Source organism: Peromyscus eremicus, unplaced genomic scaffold (assembly GCF_949786415.1).
Source record: "Peromyscus eremicus unplaced genomic scaffold, PerEre_H2_v1 PerEre#2#unplaced_176, whole genome shotgun sequence".
NCBI classification, from domain to species: domain Eukaryota; kingdom Metazoa; phylum Chordata; class Mammalia; order Rodentia; family Cricetidae; genus Peromyscus; species Peromyscus eremicus.
Window position 1 is genome coordinate 253463 of NW_026734413.1, and position 22013 is coordinate 275475.

At 55.4% G+C, this 22013-nt stretch overlaps 2 protein-coding genes across 7 annotated transcripts; one reads left to right on the forward strand and one right to left on the reverse strand.

The window, feature by feature from the left end:
- Window positions 1-2: 2 nt before the first annotated feature.
- LOC131901638 (protein DGCR6) lies at window positions 3-6512 on the forward strand. 6 transcript variants are annotated; one of them, XM_059252744.1, is made up of 6 exons: window positions 3-192; window positions 1126-1286; window positions 4761-4861; window positions 5353-5520; window positions 6084-6146; window positions 6246-6512. In XM_059252744.1, exons 1-6 carry the CDS (start codon window positions 83-85, stop codon window positions 6267-6269), a joined length of 627 nt encoding a protein of 208 aa, XP_059108727.1. In that variant the 5' UTR covers window positions 3-82; the 3' UTR covers window positions 6270-6512. The 6 variants fall into 6 exon arrangements, with proteins under 6 accessions (XP_059108727.1, XP_059108728.1, XP_059108729.1 ...); XM_059252746.1 differs by having other exon boundaries at window positions 4-192; window positions 5371-5520; XM_059252748.1 differs by having other exon boundaries at window positions 6-192; window positions 5380-5520.
- A 434-nt stretch (window positions 6513-6946) lies between these two features.
- Window positions 6947-21001, reverse strand: LOC131901639 (proline dehydrogenase 1, mitochondrial). The gene is made up of 13 exons (XM_059252750.1): window positions 20796-21001; window positions 18088-18122; window positions 17437-17586; window positions 16521-16585; window positions 16239-16355; window positions 15801-15880; window positions 14999-15080; window positions 13615-13707; window positions 12996-13142; window positions 11741-11916; window positions 9579-9677; window positions 7592-7680; window positions 6947-7512 (listed from the first exon to the last, which is right to left on the reverse strand). Exons 1-13 carry the CDS (start codon window positions 20966-20968, stop codon window positions 7325-7327), a joined length of 1494 nt encoding a protein of 497 aa, XP_059108733.1. The 5' UTR covers window positions 20969-21001; the 3' UTR covers window positions 6947-7324.
- Window positions 21002-22013: the final 1012 nt, after the last annotated feature.

Sequence of the window (22013 nt, forward strand, 5' to 3'; positions counted from 1 at the left end):
CCCCGCCGGAGATTGACGTAGGGGGCGGGGCTCGCCGGAGCGTCCGGGAGAGGCGGACTGGGGGGCGGCGGGCGGCCGGGCTATGGACCGCTACGCGGGCGCCGGGGACGAGGCTGCGGACCGGGCCAGGCAGCAGGAGCGGCACTACCAGCTGCTGTCAGCGCTGCAGAGCCTGGTCAAGGAACTGCCCAGGTTCGGGGCCGGGCCGGGGGCCGTCGGCCAGGGGCGGGGGCCGTGGACCAGGGGCCGGGCGGCTGGGGTTATCGGGGACCGGGGAGCGGAGGCCGGGGACCGAAGGGAGGTGGGCGGGGGGCGGGGAGCGGAGGCCGAGGGGGGAGCCCGGGGGGCGGGGACCGGGGAGAGGAGGCCGGGGGTATCGGGGGCCGGGGAGCGGAGGCCGGGGACTGAAGGGAGGTGGGCGGGGGAGCGGGGAACGGGGGCCGGGAGGAGGGGACCGGGGTGGGAGGCGGGGACGGAGGGTTAGGGGCCGTGAGCCGGAGCAGGAGCCGGGGTCCGGGTTGGGGGTCGGAGCGAGGGACAAGGGGCTGGGGGCTGGAACGGGCACGAGGGTCCGGGTTGGGGGCCGGAACGTAGGCGGGGGTCCGGGTTGGGGGTCGGAGCGTAGGCGGGGGTCCGAGTTGGGGGTCGGAGCGGAGGCGAGGGTCCGGGTTGGGGGCCGGAACGTAGGCGGGGGTCCGGGTTGGGGGTCGGAGCGGAGGCGGGGGTCCGAGTTGGGGGTCGGAGCGGAGGCGGGGTCCGAGTTGGGGGTCGGAGCGGAGGCGGGGGTCCGGGTTGGGGGCCGGAGCGGAGGCGGGGGTCCGGGTTGGGGGCCGGAGCGGAGGCGGGGGTCCGGGTTGGGGGCCGGAGCGTAGGCGGGGGTCCGGGTTGGGGGCCGGAGCGGGGGCGGGGGTCCGGGTTGGGGGCCGGAGCGGGGGCGGGGGTCCGGGTTGGGGGCCGGAGCGGGGGCGGGGGTCCGGGTTGGGGGCCGGAGCGGGGGCGGGGGTCCGGGTTGGGGGCCGGAGCGGGGGCGGGGGTCCGGGTTGGGGGCCGGAGCAGGGGGCGGGGGTCCGGGTTAGGGGCCGGAGCGGGGGCGGGGGCCGCGCTCACCCGGCGGTCTGCCCGCAGCTCCTTTCAGCAGCGCCTGTCCTACACCACGCTCAGCGACTTGGCCCTGGCACTGCTCGACGGCACTGTGTTCGAGATCGTGCAGGGGCTTCTGGAGATCCAGCACCTCACCGAGAAGAGCCTGTATAACCAGCGACTGCGGCTGCAGAACGAACACCGAGGTGTGTGTGTGGGGGGGACCTTCCCAGGGCGTCTCTGGTCGCAGGAGCATTGGGTGGTGCAGAGCCTGTCTATGCTTGCCCTTTTAGCCCGCTGCTCAGAAACTTCTTACTTGGGTCCCCAGGTCCCCGCATTCTCCTAGACAGGATGGGCCTTGCTGCTTGTAGGTCTGTTGACAGGTCTGTGGTACCGGTTAGATAGCCGGTTATTCGTAGCTCCTTCCTATAAATTATACTAGGCTGCTCCCGTTGTACCTTCAGGTCTCCCTCCCATTTTATTTGATCCGAGCTTGACTCGGTTCACACAGTGTAGGAAAGATGAAGTCCTAGTGTGACAGTGTCCCCGTGCTCTCCACTAATACTTCGCTCTAGATCTTTGGGCTTTGTTATTACTTTGGATTTTGATACTGAGGACTGAACCCAGGGCCTCTCAACATGCTAATCAAGTTTTCTGTATTGAGTTACATTTACATGCAAACATTCCCAGCCTTTCTGGGACAGGTCGTGTCTGTGTGCTGCCAGACAGGAGTTCCCCCATTAGAAATGTGTGTTGCGGGCGGCGGTGGTGGTGCACGCCTTTAATCCCAGCACTCGGGAGGCAGAGGCAGGCGGATCTCTGTGAGTTCGAGGCCAGCCTGGGCTACCAAGTGAGTTCCAGGAAAGGCACAAAGCTACACAGAGAAACCCTGTCTCGAAAAACCAAAAAAAAAAAAAAAAAAAAAAAAAAGAAAAAGAAAGAAAAAGAAATGTGTGTTGCATTTTGTTAAAACCTTTGCAGTTCCTATGGAGATGATCAGGTGGCTTTTCTGTTACTACAGTGAGTGGCAATGATTTTTCTAAATTCCTGACATGAACTGCATCCTGGAAATCCGTTCTGTATAGCCATGATGTATTTTTCTTTTCTGTATGTTGTTTTTTAAATTGTGTGTAGGTCTGTGTGTAGTGTTCATGTGGGTGTGTCCACGTATATGTGTACTCATGCATGTGGAGGCCAGAGGTAGGCATGATGTCCTAGGTAGGGTTACTATTGCTGTGATGAAACACCAGGACCAAAAGCCACTTGAGGAAAGGGTTTATCTTACACTTCAGCATCACTGTTCATCATCGAAGGAAGTCAGGGCAGGTCTTGGGGACAGGAGCAGATGCAGAGGCCATGGAGGGGTGCTGCTTATTGGCTTGCTCCTCATGGGTTGTTTGGTCTGCTTTCTTATAGAACCCAGAACCACCAGGTTCTGGTGGCACCAGAGGTGGCACCATCCACAATGGGGTTCGCCCTCCCCCATCAATCACCAATTAAGAAAATGCCCTACAGGCTTGTCCACAGCCCAGTCCTATGAAGACATTGTCTTAATCAAGGCTTCCTTCTCTCAGATGACTTTAGCTTGTGTCAAATTGACATAAAAGTAAAGCCGGGTAGTGGTGCACGCCTTTGATCCCAGCACTCAGGAGGCAGAGGCAGGTGGATCTCTGTAAGTTCGAGGCCAGCCTGGGCTACAGAGTGAGTTCCAGGAAAGGCACAAAGCTACACAGAGAAACCCTGTCTTGGAACTAACCACACAGCAACAAATGTCTTCCTCTGTTTCTCGCCGCCTTATTTTTTTACACCAAACCTGGAGCTCACAGATTTGATCCTGTGGCTGGCCATTGAACTATAGGGAGCAGCCTGTCCCTGCCTCCCCAGTGCTGAGCCTACAGAGCACGCTGCTGTGCCCAGCTCTTGACATGGGGGCTCATTTATTGACTGAGTCACTTCCCATCTTGGTCTGTTGAATTTGATTCATGAGAATCTTAGGCGTTTTGCCTTATTCCTGATAGACAACAACATTTCCAATTTTTTTGTAATATTTTTGTGGGTATGAAGATAATGCTTGCCTCAGAATGATTTAGAAGTCTCTTCAGTTTTCCAAGAGTTTTATTTCTTCACCAAATGTTGGAGTGGCTGTGTCTTTTTGTTAATGTTTTGATAGAGGTATATGGTGTATCTAGTTCATAAGTACATGACTCAGTTCATTATTTTCTTTGCTTTCTTGGTTTACTAAGACAGTGTAGTCTAGAATTGGCAGTCCTCCTGCCTCAGCGTCTCCAGTGCTGGGATGCCAAGTCTGGGCTAGGCCCTGCTTTGCTCACTGTTTTCAGTGTCCTGACTGCCTTGTGTGACCAGTAGGAGGCTTTGCCTGGCTCCTTCTCTTACATCCATCATTCTTCCAGCACTTTCCTTCTGGTACCAGAAAGGAAAGACCTCCACTCTTACTTTTAATTGTTCTCCCCCGACTTGATCTGGAATTGGCCATTACTCTGCGGAGCCCCTTTATCTGGAATGTTTTGGTACCTGCCTCAGGCCTTCGCCATTTGTCTTTCAGAAGGCTTGGCCCAGGCGCAGGTGCACCTGGCAGTGCGAGCCTCCGCGGCCTTCAGCCAGATCCAGAAGGTGGTGATGGGATGGGCACCTTGATTCCCTTGGTCATTACCATGCCCAGGCCCCTCCTGAGCGAGTGGCCAGAATGGACTCTGGGGATTGGCCTGGGACTTGTAGCAGTGTTGGCTGAGTGACTGAGGGACGTGTCATGCACGTGCCCGTTGCCACAAGCCGTGTGTCTACCTCTTGTTCGCTGCAACCAGATAATCAGGCGGCCTCTTTCCTGTCCTTGTGTTGGTACTTATATTGAGGTGCCCCTCATTTTCAAACAACAACGATGCGTGGTGTCACTGAAGTACGTACAAAACGTACAGAACGAGGGCACTGTAGAGGCTCAGACTCAAGGCGCCTACCTGAAGAGAGCTGTCCTGTGAATCTCCTCTAGGAGTAGGAGTGTTAGGTTTTGAGTTTTCTCAGGGCCAGCCAGCCACACTCCCATTTTATGTGCAGACTGGTGTGGTACGTTCCACTTTGTGATGGCAATTCCATGTCTGTCTGTCACTGTTCCCATCAGGGCATGTAGTTTGTACATGTCCATACGTGTGGCACAGTTGATCAGGGACCAGGTACTTTGCCTGCTGGTAGAGGGTAAAACAACAGACTTCCCAGTGCAGGACCCTGCTGGCTCACAGTATGAGCCTGTGCACACCCTTCACCTCTGCTGGCTGCTGGGCAGTGGCTGCTCTGCTCACCTATAGGGCAGCACCAAGCTTGATTTGACACAGCGGCACCACTGGCAGACAGAGCCCCTTCCTTCTCTTATGGGCTTCTTTCTGGCTCTTTAATACTTCCGTAGGTGTCCTTGGGTGATGTCCTGTGGATGGTGTTCAGGATAGCACAGCTAGAACTGTGCCGCCTGAATCCAGCGACTGGCTGCCTCAGGCACCTGTGTGCCTCCTGTCCCTGCCCTGGGTGTACTGAGCTCTGCGGTCATTGCCATCCCTGCCTAACGTGCAGCCCTCTCTTAGCACCCTGGAGGCGAAGGACTTCTTAGACTAGGCCTCTAACCCTGCCCCCTCTTCCCACCGCCTCTCTTGCTGACAACTCTCTTTCCCTCCTAGTGCTCAGGCAGGCTCTGAGGCAGAAGCATCTGGAAGCCCAGCAGACCTGCCGGCCCCACAACTTGCCAGTTCTCCAGGCAGCTCAGCAGCGCGAGCTGGAGGTAGGAGCTGGGGCGGGAGAGCTGGGCCTGGCTCCGTGGAGGGGCTGAGGGGGGTTCAGGAGCGGAGCTCATGGCTTGCTGGAGGCTTGGTGAGGTCCAGCTCATGGCTTCTCCCCATGGGGACTGAGATACCCTAGCTGAGAGGAGTCACAGCCCATCTGTCACTCCTGTTCCTCCCAACAAGCATCTCTGTGGACTGGAGCCTACATAAGCAGTCACTGAGTCAGGGTGCTGAAGTGCAGTGGCTGGATGGCCAGAGCAGTCGGGGAAGATCTGGGGTCAGCTGTAGACCCACAGGCCAACAGGCCATGGCGTTAGAGTGGTGGCCCCAAGGGGCTGGGACTGTTGGGTAGCCTTATGGAGCCCCTCTGCTGGGCCACAAGCAAGGATGCCATGGCCCTGGAACCAGAACCACCTTGGGTGGGCAGGGTAGCCAGGAAGAAGGAGCAGGCAGGGATGTTTGAGGCATCCCTGGGCAGAAGCCCTAGCAGGAGCCACCCTCACTCAAGACATGGCAGGCCATGGAGCATCGAATCCGGGAGGAGCAGCAGGCCATGGACCGCAAGATTGTCCTGGAACTGGACCGGAAGGTTGCTGACCAGCAGAGCACACTGGAGAAGGCAGGGGTAGCTGGTTTCTACGTGACCACGAATCCTCAGGTCAGCACCTAGGCCGGCCCTACTGAAGCCTGTGTCCCTGGCCCCTGAAGGTTCGGTTCTACCTGGAGCTTGTTTTGTTGGTGTATTGCTTGTTTTGTTTGTATTTATTTACACTTTTGGGGGACAAGGTCTGCTGTACTGCTCACGCTGGCCTTGAACCTGAAGTCCTCCTGCCCTGGCTTCTAAGCATGGGATTACAGGCATATGTTAATACACCAAGTCCCTGGAGTCTTGGCACATTGGTTCTTCATGAAGCTTAGTTAGTGGTGGGCAGAGGTGAGGTGGAAGGCCCTGGGAAGGGCGTGGAGGTAATGCCCACCTGTCCAGCCTTGCAGAGGCTTCCACCTACCTCCTGCATGCTAGCCTCCTGTGGCCACTCTAAGGAAGCCAGTCAGAGACTGCTGCCCTAGGTGCCAAGGGCCAGATTCTCCCTCTGCCTGGCCATAGCCACCTTCCCCTTAGCCTTACTGCCTGACATCTTCTAGGCTCTTGTATGTCTCAGGCCAAGACGAAAGGGCATGGGGTGTCGGGTTGGCCCTTACAGGGCCTCTCTTACATCCCAGGAGCTGACGCTGCAGATGAACCTGTTGGAACTCATCAGGAAGCTGCAGCAGAGGGACTGCCAGGTGGGGAAGGCAGCCCTGTGACCAGGAGGGCCCTGCTGTCCTCCACTGCCTGGGACAGCTGGCAACACTGCCTTGTCACAGTTGCCAGGACGCTTCCAGCTGTCAACAGGTCTGTCTTGGTGAGGAGACGCTGGTTAGATGCTGGCTGCACCTGCAGCTGTCCTCGGTCCAGATTTGGAGGAGGGGTCCAAGCAACAGGAATGGTATCGCGAGGTCCCATGACTGAATGTTGAGCCTTCCCCTCTGGGCATACCCACATTCCCTCCAGGCTTGGCTTTTGCTTGTTCTGGTGTGGCCCCAGCTCTGGGTAGAAGCTCCGGAGCCCAAGTCGTGTGTGGCCTAAAAAAATAAAGACTCCAGCACATGCTTTGTGTCCACGCTAGCTAGGATCCTCTCCTAGTGGCTCTGGCCATGCTGGAGCCAGCAAAGAGGCAGAAACCATGGGCAGTGGCCTTCTGAGATACCCAGTCAAGCCCTTATGCCTTTCACTGTCAAGAACCCACCTCCAAGCTGCTGCGTGAAACTGGAGAGCTTTAGCAGGAGGTGGGGGACCTGCCACAGAGCCAGCTAGGGCTTGAGTTTCTGGAGTGAAGGGCAGAGGGACAGGAGGAGAGGGGAGCTGGGCCTCGGCCTTTGTGTGCTGCCTACACTCATCCACAGCCTGGAATGCAGGTGGTCGGGTGTCCCCAGTGTCTGGATTAGAGTGGCCTCTGGAACTACAGGTAATAAATGTTCCGTCCAGGCCAGCCCCTCTGCTGCTCAGAGCTGACTTCATGTGCAGTCACTAACGGAAGGCAATGTTCTCAGTTACAGCATGATTTATTGACTAAACAGGTTTCTGCCCTCCACCCACCGCGGGGTCTTGGAAGATGGGTTAGACCCTGGCAGGTATTCTGGACTGGGGCTCTGTGGCCTGCGGAGGTGATCAGTGCCCACTTAGAATAGTGGGGTGGCTCCCAGTGGCTCTGGCCAACCCCATACCTGAGTGTCTGCTCCTGGAGGTGCAGGATGTCCCGGGGGCAGCCCCCACCTCAGCACCTCAAAGACTTGGATATAAGGTGAACCCTGTTGGGGTAGGTTAGGCTAAGGAATCCCAGCCCACCCAAAGCCGTGCCCTGCCTGAGGCCCCAGAGCTAACAGGTTGAGTGGAGGAGGTGTGGGCATGGTTCCTGCAGTGACTAGGCCGGGTGGTGGAAGAGGTGGCCAGTGCGCAGCCGCCTGCGGAGTTCCTGCCACAGCAGCTGCCTCTCTCGCTGGGCGCCTTTCATGATGCTGCTGTTCTCCAGGGCACGGCGGGACAGGTAGGGCAGCACCTCCATCACGGGACCATAGGGTACATACTTGTACACGGGAAATCCTGCCTGGCCTGCACACACACAGCTATGAACGCCCACGCTCACGATGCCTCCCACCCCCCTGCACACACCCAGGACAACCCAGCTCACCTAGTGGGAAGCTAATTTGGTCGCACATCCCCAGCAGCTGTCCGAAGCTCACCTGGCCATCATCAGGATGCAGGCCTAACTCCTCCATCCTGTGAAGGGGGCCATGCTCGTGAGGACCCACCCCAGGACACAGGCACCCTGATGTAGCTCTGAGGCCCTCTTCACCGACATTCTAGCCTGTCTCCAGTGGGCTGGGGCAGGGATGTGGGCTCTGCTCTACCTATCTAGGTCTTTCCCACAGGGAGAGCCATCCCACCCCACCCACCCACCTCCGACACCCCTTCTCCACCTCCAGTGCCCCCTGTAGTGCTTTGAGCCTTGCTCTAGTGACTGGCACTTCATTCTCCCCTGCTGGGTGCACAGCTCTCGTTTGGTCTGAATGGAAAGCAGAGATGTACTACGGCTATCACATGCTATCAACATGTTGACTCAAAAAATAAAATCATTTTTAACTTGCCTACTAGAAAATCCAGTTATGACTATGGATTACATTGCATTACATGTACGTGTGCTTAGTGTTCATGCGTGTACATGCATGTGACTAGAGGACCACTTGGGTAATGTTCCTCAGGAGCCATCCATTGATTTTTGAGACAGTCTCATCATCCCAGGGCTCACCACTTTGACTGTTCCTCCTGTGTCTGGCTCCCAGTGCTGAGGTTACAAGTTCTTACCCCACACCCGGCTTTCTTACGTGGGCTCTGTGAATCAAGCCACAGTCCTCATGCTCACACGTCAAGCCCTGGGAAGTCACTTGTGCTCGACTGGAAGGTGGGGCAGTTGTCTCCACAGGATCTGACTGCATATTCCTAGTTTAAATATCTGCACGGTGATAACTACCTCATCTCATCTCCAGCTTCCTAGCTCCAGGCAGCACATTGAGCACATTCCTGAACTCAGGGCCCCACCTCAGGACATAGGACCCTGGGTCTCCCCGCACCTATTCATGGCAAGGTCTGGGATTTCCATCCCTTCCCCTAACACTGAGTTGGTTCACATCATCTCAGTCCTGACCCTGTCCCAGGCTGGCTGGAGCATGGCAGAGCTCTGCAGGGGACTGCTCTCCCAGGTCTTTCTCCCCAAACCAGGCTCCACTGTCCACATCTTAGGTGGCCGTGGAGTGTGTGCAGAGGCCTGCTGACCTCTCCCTCACCGCTATCTCCGGACAGCTGAGGGGCTTTGTGATGTCAGGCTGTGAGAAGCACCATCCTGAGCAGACTGCATACAAGGCCCCCAGATGACGTTAGAGCTGGCAGGTAGGAGTCTCCCCGACCCACTGCCCAGCCCAGCCTTTCAGCTTCATTGCTCCTTTAGGAAGCCCCACAGGGTGGCCCAGCCCGGGTGTAGGCTAGCCCACTGTGCCGTGGAGCCTGAGCCTGATTCCTGGGCTGACTCAGCAAGACCACTGTACAGGGTCTACCAGATTTTATGCATTCAAATCCAGAAACATGGAGATGGGGAATGGGGGTTATTGGGGCCCTGGTAATTACAGGAAATGTACTAGACTCTCCAAGACTTTACTTATTTCTGTATTTGACTTGTTAGAACTCTACCAAAGTTGCACTCCTTGGGATAAGTATTCAAAGAGAAAAAAAAGATTACATTAAATTCCAATGCAGTTTAAAATGCTACAGGAAACTTGGTAAACAGGAAGGCCACACTTGGCAAGGCTTCCCAGGGCCCTGGGACCTACCCCTGGATCTGTCTCTTAGCCATTTTTTTGTCACCTAACAAAATTTATTTTTGAACTTGATAATTGGTATTTCAAAAACTAGAGTAGGAACCTCATAGAGGGAAAGGTCAAGAATGACGGACAAGCCTGGTGCCTATCGGCATCTATAGGCTTCAGCTGTGTCCGCTCATTCCACACGTTACCACCCCCCAGACACTCGGCACACTTAACAGGTCGCGTGTGTTCCCTCAGCCTGGTACCACCTGCCACCCACAAGCCACCGAGAAGCCCCCAAGTCCAGCTGGCAGAACCCACCTACGGAGTGTGAAGCGTACTGTGTCTTCATTGTGGGAAGCCACCATCACCTCTGCCCTGGGGCTGCGCTTCAGCTCCTCCAGGATGTAGTTCAGGCACCTGGGACAGGGACGGCCCCACCTAAGCTTGGCTCCAGGCCAACCACCCCCTGAACCCCTCGTGGCTCTGCAGGCCATGGTTGCAGCTGTGGCCAGGGCCAGAGCCTCAGAAAGGAGGGCCTCCCTAGGTGGTGATTGTGAAACCTTCCTGCCTGGAAGGAGGGAGGCTCCTAAGGTTCAAGAAGATAAGGACATCTGCATAGGAACTCACTGCTCAGTGTAGGAAACCCAGACCGTTAGATTGACAAGCCCCTCCCACAGATAGAAAAACATAAAAGCGGTAAGGTAAGCAACTGCTGGGGCAGAGACTCCGTGGAACTGCCTGCAGGGTGGTTAGGGAGCTCCAGGGATGCAGCTTCTATTGAACTGTCCTCTCTGCTGGGGTGAGCTTTTCACTGATGCCACTGCGTGAGTCGCCCCCATCATGTAACGCCCATATATTCCATCGGTTAACTACACTAGATTTGGATGGTACCAATCCGTCCTGGGTGTTCTATCGGGAATCATTAGTTCACATCTCCGCAGCAGTAGTGCTCTGAAAAGGAAGGACTGATAGGATCCTACCTATCAGTGGCTTGGCTTCTGGGCAGGGGCCTATAGCACACTCGTGGAGGCCTCAGGTAGGGTGGGTATCCCTGAGCACCAGACACGTGCTCTCTGACCAGAGGTCAGTTTCTAGGATCATCCCCCAGCTGTGCCCTATGACTGCACGTGCTTACAGCAGGAGGGCAGGATGGTCAATGAGTCCAGTACGATACCCAGAAAAGGCCATGGGCCTGAACATAGCCTTGGGTGTCCTGTCCTGGTGTCTGTGCTGAAATAGGAGATGGAGTCATTAAGAGGCAAGGGGCAGAGGGCAGCGTGTGCAGCGTAAACATTGGCATGTGGCACTGCCTGGATGTGCAGCAGACTCTTGAAATGGAACAGGAAGGAGCTGGAACCCAAGGTTTGCAATAAGCAAGCAGAGCCTGGGGGAGGGGCGTGAAGCTGGACTGCATGCACCGGCAGTATAGGTTATGTGGGTAAGCGGTCACATGCTGTTTGAGTTCCTTGAGACGCTGGCCCTAGAAGTGGGGTTGCCCCCACACTCCAGATCACAGCGTATTCTGTCTGAAGTCCACACTCACCCACACCCATTACGTCAGGCTAGCCCCTTGGTTCTGTCACCATGAGAGCGACGAGCAGTGGGGACATCTTTAACAGCTAGATGTCAAAAATCCAAAAGTTGACATTGTTTATGTCACAAAATGTTTCCAGTAGGAAAGGCAAAAAGCTGGTCCTGCGGAGCAGACGGCTGTCCCCGGACTCCCCATCAGGAGCTCCGGCATGACTGTCTGTCTGGGTGGGGCTACCCCGACACTCCAGCTATCTGCTTGACCTTATGGGCCCATGACTCGGTAATGTTCACTATCTGCTGCTTCTCTCCGTTAATCCTTTTACTTTTGCTTGCTGTACACTTAATAAACCCATCCAGAACTGAAGGCACAGCTAGCCTAGATCATTCTTCATAACGTCCAGAACAACTGCACAAGAGACCCCAGTCAGAACCGGCAGAAAGAATGGGTGTGCCACCGTCCCTGACTGCCATGCTGAGCTGAAAAGCTGACAGGTTGAGCCTGCCACGTGGGGCAAGCCAGGCACCTAGGATGGATCTCTTTCTCCTTACCCCCTCCCCTCTCTCATTCAAGCATGACTTTGAACTACTGATCTTCCTGCCTCCTCCTCCTCCCAAGTGCTGGGATTAAAGGTGTCCACAATCAATCAGGCCTGGTTTATGTGGTGCTGGGGTTCAAACCCAGGGCTTCAGGCATGTTAGGCAAGCACCCTGCTACATGAGCTGTATCAGTTGTTTCAAGTGTCAGCAGAAGCCAACTGGAGGCACAGAGGCCAGTACTTACTTATCCATATTCAAAAGAGGAAAAATCTGATGTTCTGGAAAAATGGTGACAGTAGCAGAAATAGCACCTTTGCCCTCCGGAAACTGGCTCTGCCTGAATGGGGCCATCACACTCGGGGCCAAGGTTCTCTTGCATCATTCCAAGAAGGCACAGAAGGCCCTCTCACCTGTGGTACATGGCATTGGTGGCCTCATATGTAGGGTTGACGGGGTCCTCATAGCCGATCTCCACAGCCCTGGCACGCTCTTGGGCCATGTATGCACCGCGTACCAGCTTGGCCCCAAAACACCAGCCCTCACGGCGAGCCAGTTCCATATCCATGGTCACATTGTCATAGGCATCCTGCAAGGCCAAGCTCAAAAGTCACAGGGAGCCCCACTGGTCAGAGCACTGGGACTGCCTGCTTCGTGTGTGCCTCAGCTTAAAGCACCCAGGCCAGCCAGGGGTTACCTGAGGGACGCACCCCTCAAAGCATCTGGGAGACAGATGTGGATGAAGCTGGGCCTCCAACCTCCAACCCCAAGGAAAGGTGACGGACAGTGGGGCCATCTAAGCCTCCTCTGTGTAGCCTGAGATGGCTCTTGTGGGTGCCAACCCAGATGCCTGGAGTTACCGTGTATTTCAGAGTCACCTTGGTCAGTTAGGAGCAAATTGCCACCTGTCTGGGACTGCCCCCACATACACTATGTCCTCTTGGTGCCCAGCAACTTAGGAACCTCAGGCTGCCAGGCTCGACTTGGGGTTTTTCTGGGCTCCCAGATCTACTTCAGCCCTGTCAATCTTCCAGGGGAGTCTGGTGATTTTTTCAGATTCTTAAGAGGATCCTGTGCTAATAATGGCAGTCAGCTATGAGTCTTCCAAGGAGCCCAGGAACATCCTTGTCCTCTGTCCTCATGCACTTTTGTTTGCATTTTGTGTTAGTACTGTGGGAAGGTGGTCTGCAGGGCACTGTCATGCACATGTGGAAATCAAGGGAAACTTAGAAACTGGCTCTCTCCATTCACCATGGATCTAGGGTTCAAACTCAGGCTGGCAGGCTTGCATAGCAAACGTTTTCATTGAGTCATCTTGCCAGACCACATGTACACTCTTGACTGGGTCCTGGACAGGGTCCCAGGTAGTCTTGTTTCCTCCTTTGCAACTGGCACCAACCCAACCTCTCCTGCAAGCCTGGGTGTGGCCACTGGGCAGGGCCTGTTTCCTACACAGCTGAACTCAGTCTAGGGTTAGCAGCCTGCGCATTCCTTTACCTCTGCTTCTCTGGCCTCTGCACAAAGCAGGGCCAATCAGATACTGCATGGCGCCATAGAAAGGCAGATCCCTGCGAGGTGGTGGGTCGCACCACCTGAGAGAGTCTCAGCACCGCAGTCAGACACTGGAAACAGGCAGGGAGATAGGAGGCAGGAGGCGAATGGCTGTACCTTGAGGTAGCACTGGAATGTGTTGAAGATGAGCGGCTTATCCACATTGAACCTGCGCTGCATCTCCAGGGTCAGGCGGCTGATGGCCGGCTGGAAGTAGCTCTGCTCAGCATCTATCATTAGCCGCACGCCTGAATCTCTGGCTTTCTGAGAGGCACATAGGGAGGAAGAATCTATGGTTGAAGGTTGGTGATGCCTTCCCTCTGCTCGGGTGCTGGGGCCCCTAATGCTCTGTATCCCCCACCACTACCACACACACACACTGGTAGGGCTGCTCACACCTTGGCCAGCACATCCATCGTCCCCATCCTCCCCTACGCCCCCTCCCATACACACACAGGGAGTTGATCACACCTTGGCCAGCACGTCCATCCTCACCCGTTACACACAGCTGCTCACACCTTGGCCAGCACATCCATCCTCCACCACCACCACACACACACACACACACACACACACACACACACAGCTGCTCACACCTTGGCCAGCACGTCCATCCTCCACACACACACACACACACACACACACACACACACAGAACTGCTCACACCTTGGCCAGCACGTCCATCCTACACACACACACACACACACACACACACACACACACAGCTGCTCACACCTTGGCCAGCACGTCCATCCTCTGCAGCATCCTCTTCATCTGCTGCTCCTCCTCCTCGGTGAAACGTGACAGCAGAGGCTCTAGCTGGCCTGTCTGAGAGTTACAGCAGAAGTCAGGCCACTGTGGGCCACAATGCTCCACCTGAGGCGAGTCACATTGGAGCAATGCTGTCTTCTGCCCACCCTCCTGCCCTGTCAGGGACCAGAGTACCTCTCAGTACCTTGCCTTAAACCAGTTAGATACAATGACAAAATGGCCCAAACTGAGAGCCAGCCCACTCACTGTCCTATGTGAGGAAAGCTGTGCCTGTGTAAGCTGCACCAGGCCTAGGCCTGTATCCCCAGGAGTTTATTTCTATGGCTCCCTTCAATCCTGAGATCAGTAGGGAACCATGCAAAAAAAAAAGGCAGAGGAAGAGAATCTTGACCCCAGTCAACCAGAAGGCTCCATGGGGATAGAAAAGTCTCGAGGGGAGGAGCCATTGGCTATGGGTTACTACTAACTTGCCGCCTGGGACCAAAATGTGGCTTTCAAGGAGCCGAACAGGTCATTGGTGGACTGGTGAGAACTGGCAGGATGCACCAGAAACTCTAGGTCTGCCCCTCCTCCTACAGCCCCAGCCCAGGATGCTCCTGCAATGCTAATAAGCCATCCGTTCACTGATCCCAGCAGCACACTGAGCACAAACAGCATGTGCCAAAGTCTGTCGGTGACCTTGGAACGGAGACGTCATGAACATGCTGCACCCTGAGGTTCCAGGACAGTGGCTCAAAGTTTGGGGTGGACCCTCAGTCTCAGGGGCTGGGAACACAACAGAAGAAACAACCGCAGGTCCCTTGGCTGCTACTGCCGTTCCTCCTTCAGAACCCAGAGCAGGGGTATTCCACACAACACTTTCCCCCTGAATTCAGGCCACACTAGCAACTTACTTTGCCAAGCTGAACTTGGCGTGACTTCTAAGGCCAGGTTGCAAAAGTCAATGCAGCTTCTGCCTGGTCTTCATCTCAGGGGACACTCATTCTGGGAACCCAGCCACCATGTTTGGAAGAAAGCCCAGGTGGCGGTCAGCACCACCTTCCACACGTGTGCAGGGTACCTCCATGACCTGTCCCTGCCTGCCACCCTCTGAGTACAAGTGACTAGGAGACCCCAGATGAGAGCTACCCAGCTGGACCCTGTTCAGCCCTAAAGACTTGTGGTGACCCAACACACAAGACTAGGTGGGCTGGGGAAGACCTTCTCAAGACACCCATCCTCTCCTTGTGTGTAGAGGTCCACTAAGCACTGTGGACCCTGGGTTTGTCTTTGTGGTAGGGTGAGAAAGAATGGCACCTCAATCACAGTGAGTCCCCTGGGTGGGCAGACACATGGAACTGGGGGATACCTGCACATTGGGGACCACCAGGTGCCTGGAGAGCTGGGTCCTGCTGTCAATGAGGCTGTTCCAGTTCAGCAAGTCCACAGTGCTGAGGGATGAGGTACATCAGCAGAGCAAGCAGCCAGAAATTCTGGGTCCAACCACCTGGCTATACTCCCAAGTACTAGGGTTGTTTGGGGGTCTGACACACACCAGCCCATTCCTCAAATGACTACTTCCAAACTCAGCCTTCACAAAGCCCACCCCAGTGTTTGATTTTAAAGATTAAATACTTCTCTCGATTTAAAAAAAATTAAAACCAAATCATGACCATTTTTCCAATGTGTCAGTATCAGTAAAAACACAAAGTATACAGAGAATTCCACAGCCAGGTCAGGCTTAAGAGCCAACAGTGTAAGGCTAGGCAGGATGCAGATGTCACTTCAGGGGGCTGGAGATGCCAATGGGCAGGGCTAGCCAAGGGCACCTGAGAGCCAGTAGCTCTACCTCAAGCCAGCATTCTGACTTGACTTGGGACTCCTGGTGACATTAGTCCCAGCCTCTGTCCCTAGGGATGGGACATGAGGTGCTGACTTCACCCGCCAGTGTGGCTCTTAGGAAGATGCTCTGGGACCAGGGTTGTTTTCTAAGAGTCTTGTGCCCATGCTGCCTGTCCCCCAGGACTCCCAGCTCACTATCAGTTCCTGTCAGTAGTACCCCTGACACTGTCATTCCCATGGCTCATCCTTTCCTGGAAGGTGACCAGGAATAGAAGCCACTGGGGCTCGGCTGAGACCATGACTGTACCGGGGTGGATGTCAGCTCTTACCCAGACACTCCCAGCGTCTCTGGTGTGAACCACCCCTTGATCTCAGCCCTGGACGCGATGCCCATCTTTGCGATGCTTTCCTTGAGAATGGAGAAGGCAGAGTCAGTTGGCGTCTCTCGCAGTCCATTAACACCCATCCCCACCACGACTCTGAGAGTGTCACATCATCTATGATAACAGGACTCATTTCAGGGTCATTTCTGTTCCTGGTGGCTGTGGTACCTTTTCCATCTTTGCCGTTTCCCACATCAGCTATCTGCTGAGCCAACTCCCTACCCCCATAGCCATACACTTTGTCGACAGTGGAGCCGTCCAGAGTTCCTACCACAGCACTGTTCCCCTCTTTCCCCGCTACTGCCCCGGCTACACCTCCAAACATCTCCAAGACCCCACCTTAGACCACTGCACAGTTCCAGGGGAAGGGGAAGGGCTGCTCACCTGGAGCACCACCACCTCCAGCTTCGTGTCTACAGCAGCACGCCCAGACTGTCCCTGCTCTGCAGCCATTTGATGAAAGAACCGTCTCCACCTGGTCAGCACATCTGAGAACTGCAGCTGCCAGTGCAGGTGTGAGCCCCATTGCAGCAAGTGCCCAGCTCCTCCATCCAGTCCTGGGGCCACCTCTGTGGCCCCAGATCGCAGCTACCAATCTGAGCCTCTCCGTGCACCTAGCAGCCCCAGGTCTTAAAGCCTCTGCAGATCCAATGTGCCACCACTTACCAGAAACTGCGGTCTTCCCAGTGCAGTGAGCTTAATGGCCGAGAAACCACCGTCACTGGCTCCACCTGTCAGAAGCAAAGGAAGAACCATGAGTGTCTCCAGGGAGACGGATGGCTGAGTCAGAGGGACCAAGTACACCTTGCAGTTCCCTGGCCTTTAAAACCAGCCCTGTAGCCAGCTCCCACCCATAGTGAGACCCAGTCCCCCAAATGCCCTTGCCCATGGCTGCTCCAAGGACAGTGCTACAGAGGTGGAGAGGGCTGATGAAACAAAACAGCCTTTGAACTGCAAGAAGACACCAGGCAAAGAAGCCCAAGGGATCTGTACTGCCGGCGGCCTCCTTGGCTGTTTCTTCCTTACGCCTTCAGTACTGTAGGCCATCCATGTATGGGCCACAGAGCACAGAAATGCCAAGTGGAACAGGGACTGCACAGAACCCCAGGGAAAACAGTCAGAGGACAAGTGGATGCCTCTCACCAAAATGCCAAGACGCCAGAGTGCCATGATCACACAGGCCACCCTGCCGTGAGGTAACTGCTTACCAGTGTTACACCCTGTGGAGTGCGATGCATTTAAAGGTGTGGGGCCCCGCTACCACACGAGCAGGACCCCTGGGGCCCGAGGGCTCGATGGCCCCATGACTTAACTGGCCTTCCCATCCCCAATCCTCTTACAAGGAGGAGCTGCAGTCACAGAGGCTGGGTCATCAGCTCCCAGATCTGACCCTCAATCTGAGGGGTGCGGATTCCAGAACTCAGTGTCAGGACACCATATGCAGGTGCAGGCCCAGGGGCAGGAACGTGCACAGGAACATGGGCTTGTCAGGGGGTCCCCCAGGAGCTGTCAGGACCCTTCGCTGCAGCCCTGACCTCCTCCACAAGGCTCTGCCGAGCAGCTAGCGAAGCGGGGACCCCACCTGAGGCCTCGATGGTTTGCAGTAAACTCTCCATGTAGTTGTCACACTTGGCTTCGTTGGCATAGAAGTAGGTGCGGGCACAGATGACCCCATCTCTGCGGTCTCCAAAGGCAGGGTGGACCTGATATTGTTTCTCCCTCTTATTTGTGCCTGGGAAGGTAGAGACATGGCCTTTTTAGAGATGCTATCCTGGTTCAGAACTTCCTCTTCAATGTCCTGCCCATCCCAGCATAGGCCAACATCCCAGAGCTGCAACCCTCCAGACGGGCTCCAAACAGGACTTGCTGAGCAGCCTGAAGCTGCCCTCCTGACAGCCCGAATGCCTTTGCCACTTGGGTCCCCCGGCTAAACCTCGTGATGCAGCAGATCAGGCCAGGAAAGTAGAGCCTCCATGGCAAAGGCTTGGACGGTGGCCTGCTGAAGGCCAAGGTGACTGAGCCTTCCTAGAACTGTTAAAAATACCAGGAGCCTGTATCTCACTAGGAGCCCTCAGGTGGGTCGGGTACAGAGCCAGGACCATAGCTCTGTCTACAGGATGCAGTCTCTGGCTTTGACTCCTGCCCAAAGGCTGGCCCAGGCCGGAAGCCCAGGTGCCTCCTGGGCCACCAGACTGTGCGCTGGCGTGAGGAGAGTACCCGTTCCTAAACTCACCACTGCTGTCTCTCTCTGCTTCAGAAGTGCATGACCTGCAGGACAGAGGAGGAGGCAAAGGTCAGGTCACCAGGAGGCAGCTGAGCCTTGGACTAGACCATGAACCTGATGGAAGACTGACTCAAGGAAACAGACCAACTTGAGTTAACCCAGCCCTTCCTCAGGCCTGGCATGACCACCTGGGCCAGAGAGAGGATGCCCAGGCTGCCTGTGGGTAGAGCCTTTCTTACTGATGAGGCCAGGCAAGGAGAGGAACAGGGGCCACCCTGTACAAGGGCTCCTCCGTTCCAGCAACAATGCCCCTTGCTCTGGCCTGCACCCCTAACATCTATGGTCTCCAGATAGAGTCCCACACACCCCGGCTACTCTCACCCTATGGCCCCAGTCTCTACTAAGACGCTTAGGCTTATTTTCCAAATAGCGACCAGAAATTTTCTTAGAAGATGTAAATGAGACCTTAATATCACGTCATTGGAAACCTCCCCAGTCCCCATCACACTCGGGGACATCAAGTCCTCCACAGGGCAGGGTGCCGAGGCACATCACAGGGCAGAACACTGCTTCATCAAGGAACCTCACTACTCGAGCAAATCTGGGCCACCAAGCAACGTGCCAAGAAGTCTTGTCCTGGGCCCTCCTCTCAAGTCCCAGGACCCTTATTCAGATGTTTTGAGCCAGAAACTATGGGGGGGGGAAGGCCGTGTCCTTGGGTGTCTGGGGCTCCCCACAAGCCCCTCAGCCCACAAGGCCACAGCCCAGGGGACAGAAGCTAGGCAGACAGCTACTGCTCCATCTAACCCATGCTGACAAGATGTAACAAGAAAGAGGGTGAAATGCCATTTGTAACAGTGTTCTGAGTCTGTAATGAGGAGGCAGACAGTCCCCATGCATCACCTTCCCTCAGAGACAGACAGCCAAGGTCCCTGGAGGATATGGGTTCCCTAAGAGCAGTGTAGGTCAACCAGACAAAAGTCCCCAGGGCTATCAGTGCAGGGAGGCAGGCGCAGGGATTCCCGAGCAGAATCGCTGTCAAGGAAGGAGACTTGGCTGCTCAATGACCCCTGATGGGAGGTTGGTTAAATAGCCCCACAGCCCAGAGTTTAGATGGTCTGGTCTCCACGCTTTCTGTGCCTTTTTCCATTAGCTAGGGACAGGCCTCATCTCTGGGTCTGTAGGGCTGCTCACTTCTGGTCAGGTGCAACCAGTGGGCCCTGTGAGCTCTTTGCCCTGCTGGGAGGCAGCATGTGGAGATTGCCAGCCTCCCTGTTACAGACTCAGAACACTGTCAGAGTGGCATTTCACCCTCTTGTTAGTACTTTGAAGGCACAGACATCAGCAGCAGAGCTGGACCCACATCCCCACCACTTGTTGGCACTGGAGGGTGGGCACTGTTAGGTCAGGAAAGGTCTATTTCTGATGTCCCGGAGCCCAAGCAAAGCTCCCGGAGACAAGCAGCCATGACAAGCTGAGCAGCCAATGGACATGCACAGACAGGCAGGGAGGGCGGGCCTGCCACCCAATCTCACAACAAGGCCGCTTGGGTGAGAGCACTCAGTGCTCACTCTATCTAGGCTGAGGCCGTGGAATCCATTTAGTTATTCACCAGCAGCCTTAGTAAAGGCTTGCAGCCAAATCCTGAGGTTCACAGGGGATGCAGGGGCTGGGTCACCCCGCCTTCAGAATGGCCAATCACTAAGCCGGGGCTGGGCTCCCAGGCTGAGGCCAGGCTTGGACATTCTGTTCTCTGGGCCAGCAGCCTCACATGACTGCCTTTCCCCAGCCCCTCCTGCAAGCCACCTGGGGAGGAGCAGGGTAGAGTCAACGGCCTGACAAGGCCCATCCTGAGCTTCACACGTGTGGAACCCCTGCAGCCAGAGACCTAGGACCCAAAACCCAAGCAAGGGCCCGTTAGGGAGGGTACAGGCCTCCAGAGAGTCAGCTGCCACCCCGGGGGCAGAATAAGGCCACTCTGTCCTGCTGCCAAGGGGGCAGTCTGTGAGCTGTGCTTTCTACTCATGGCCTGGGGAAAGTCCCTGAGGCAAGTTGGTGCCAGCAGGATACTCCAAGCTGCCTGTCACACCACACTGCTTCCTGCTACAGTTCTACTGACCATGAGTGTCTGGCTAGGCCCAGTCTGCAAAGCTCTACACCCTGCAGGCACAGCCATCTGCAGATTAGGAAACTATTTGAGGACTAGTTGGAACCTGCAGGTCCAGTCAGTGAGTCGGGAATCCTTGGAAAGAGAGATTGTAGACTGTAGCAGAGCAGGAAGCCGGGCACCACCAAATGTTTCTGTGAATGGCTAAGTCTCAGCCTTAGAGGCCACACACTTACACCACTCTGCCCTTGCAAGTTGCAAAGGCAATCTGAATTTTAAATAGTTTTGTATCACAAAATATAGTTATTGTCCTGATAGTTTCAACCACTCAAAATGTAAAACTACAGCCTCAGTACTATGTGATGAGCTGGACATGCCAAAGGCCAGTTTGCAGATCTATCGGTCAGCCCTCTTCTGGTACAGGCTCACAAAAGCACAGCACTCTGGTCTGCAAGAAAGAAGAACTCTAGCTAGGCACATCCCATGAGGGCTGCTGACAATCAGACCAAAGGCTCTCCAAGTCTTGGCCACCACCTAGCTGAGGCCCCCACAGCCTGGTGCACCTCAAGGTTACAGCTGGGCCTTATAACACCAGAAAGACAGGCCTTACTCCATCTCCTTGTGCTCTGCCTCCTCAGGGCTCAGGTCTTCCTCCAATCCATAGTCCAGTATGGAGCCAACACCGAAGGCTTTGTTGTGCTGGATCAGAGGCCTGATAGACTCCTGGTCCTCGCCAGCCACAAAATGGCCATAGACGGTCATCTTCATTAGTCTGTCGAACATCCTCTGCCCCAGAAGCTTCCTGGCAACATGGAACAACTGAAAGGCAAAGGGAAGCAGCTGTCTGGCCATCTGTCCGGCCATCCTGGCAAGACCACTGCTGACTCCTCCCATTTCACCCCAGTGCCACACTGTGCATGGTTTTGTTGTTTGTTTGTTTGTTTGTTTTGTTTTTCGAGACAGAGTTTCTCCGTGTAGTTTTGGTGCCTGTCCTGGATCTCGCGCTGTAGACCAGGCTGGCCCCCAACTCACCGAAATCCGCCTCGCTCTGCCTCCCGAGTGCTGGAATTAAAGGTGTGCGCCACCTCCGCCTGGCCTGTCCGTGTTTTATAGAGACCACTTGACGCAGTCCTGATCCAGGGCAGCATGGGAGAGGCTGTGCTACTTCTCAAGCTGCTGGCTCTATGAAACTCTGAGCACACTGTTCCCCTAAGGACTCTGCCCCAAGGGGGCTGGCTCATGGAGCACCCCAGGACACCAGGGTTGCCTGATCACCCCTTGGTGGGGAACAGTGGATCCAGCCAATCTCCGAGGGACAGAAGTTGGCATTTCTGCGACATTTAGTGGTCTTGGGGGCGGTACAGAGGTAACTCTCTAGAATGATCTCTCTCACGATGGATGATTTGTTCTCTCGTTCTAACCCACCAGAACAGGGCTTGGTGTGAGGCCCTCCAACAGCTGCTGAGCAGTGGCTACACACAAAATTCAAATGTCTGGAGAGAGGTCTGTCTGTCTACAGGACACCATGAAATGGGAGTCCACTTCACAGTCTCATCCAGCGCTGACCAGCTATGCTGACAGATGTGCCCCCACTAAGATAGCTGCATGCAACCAGCCACTTTTTCTCTGTCATATCTCACTCCATCTCACATTACTGTAAGCATTCCTTAAGCCTGAGGGGAAAGGGGGAAGGAAGCAGACAAGAGAGATGCCCAAGGGGAAGAAGCAACAAGGTCACTCCTCACATAGCTAAGGCAGAGACAGTATTGTGGACAGGGATGAGGGGTATTTGCTAACCTAGAGTCAGGAAAGAGGGTGCTCCACAAGG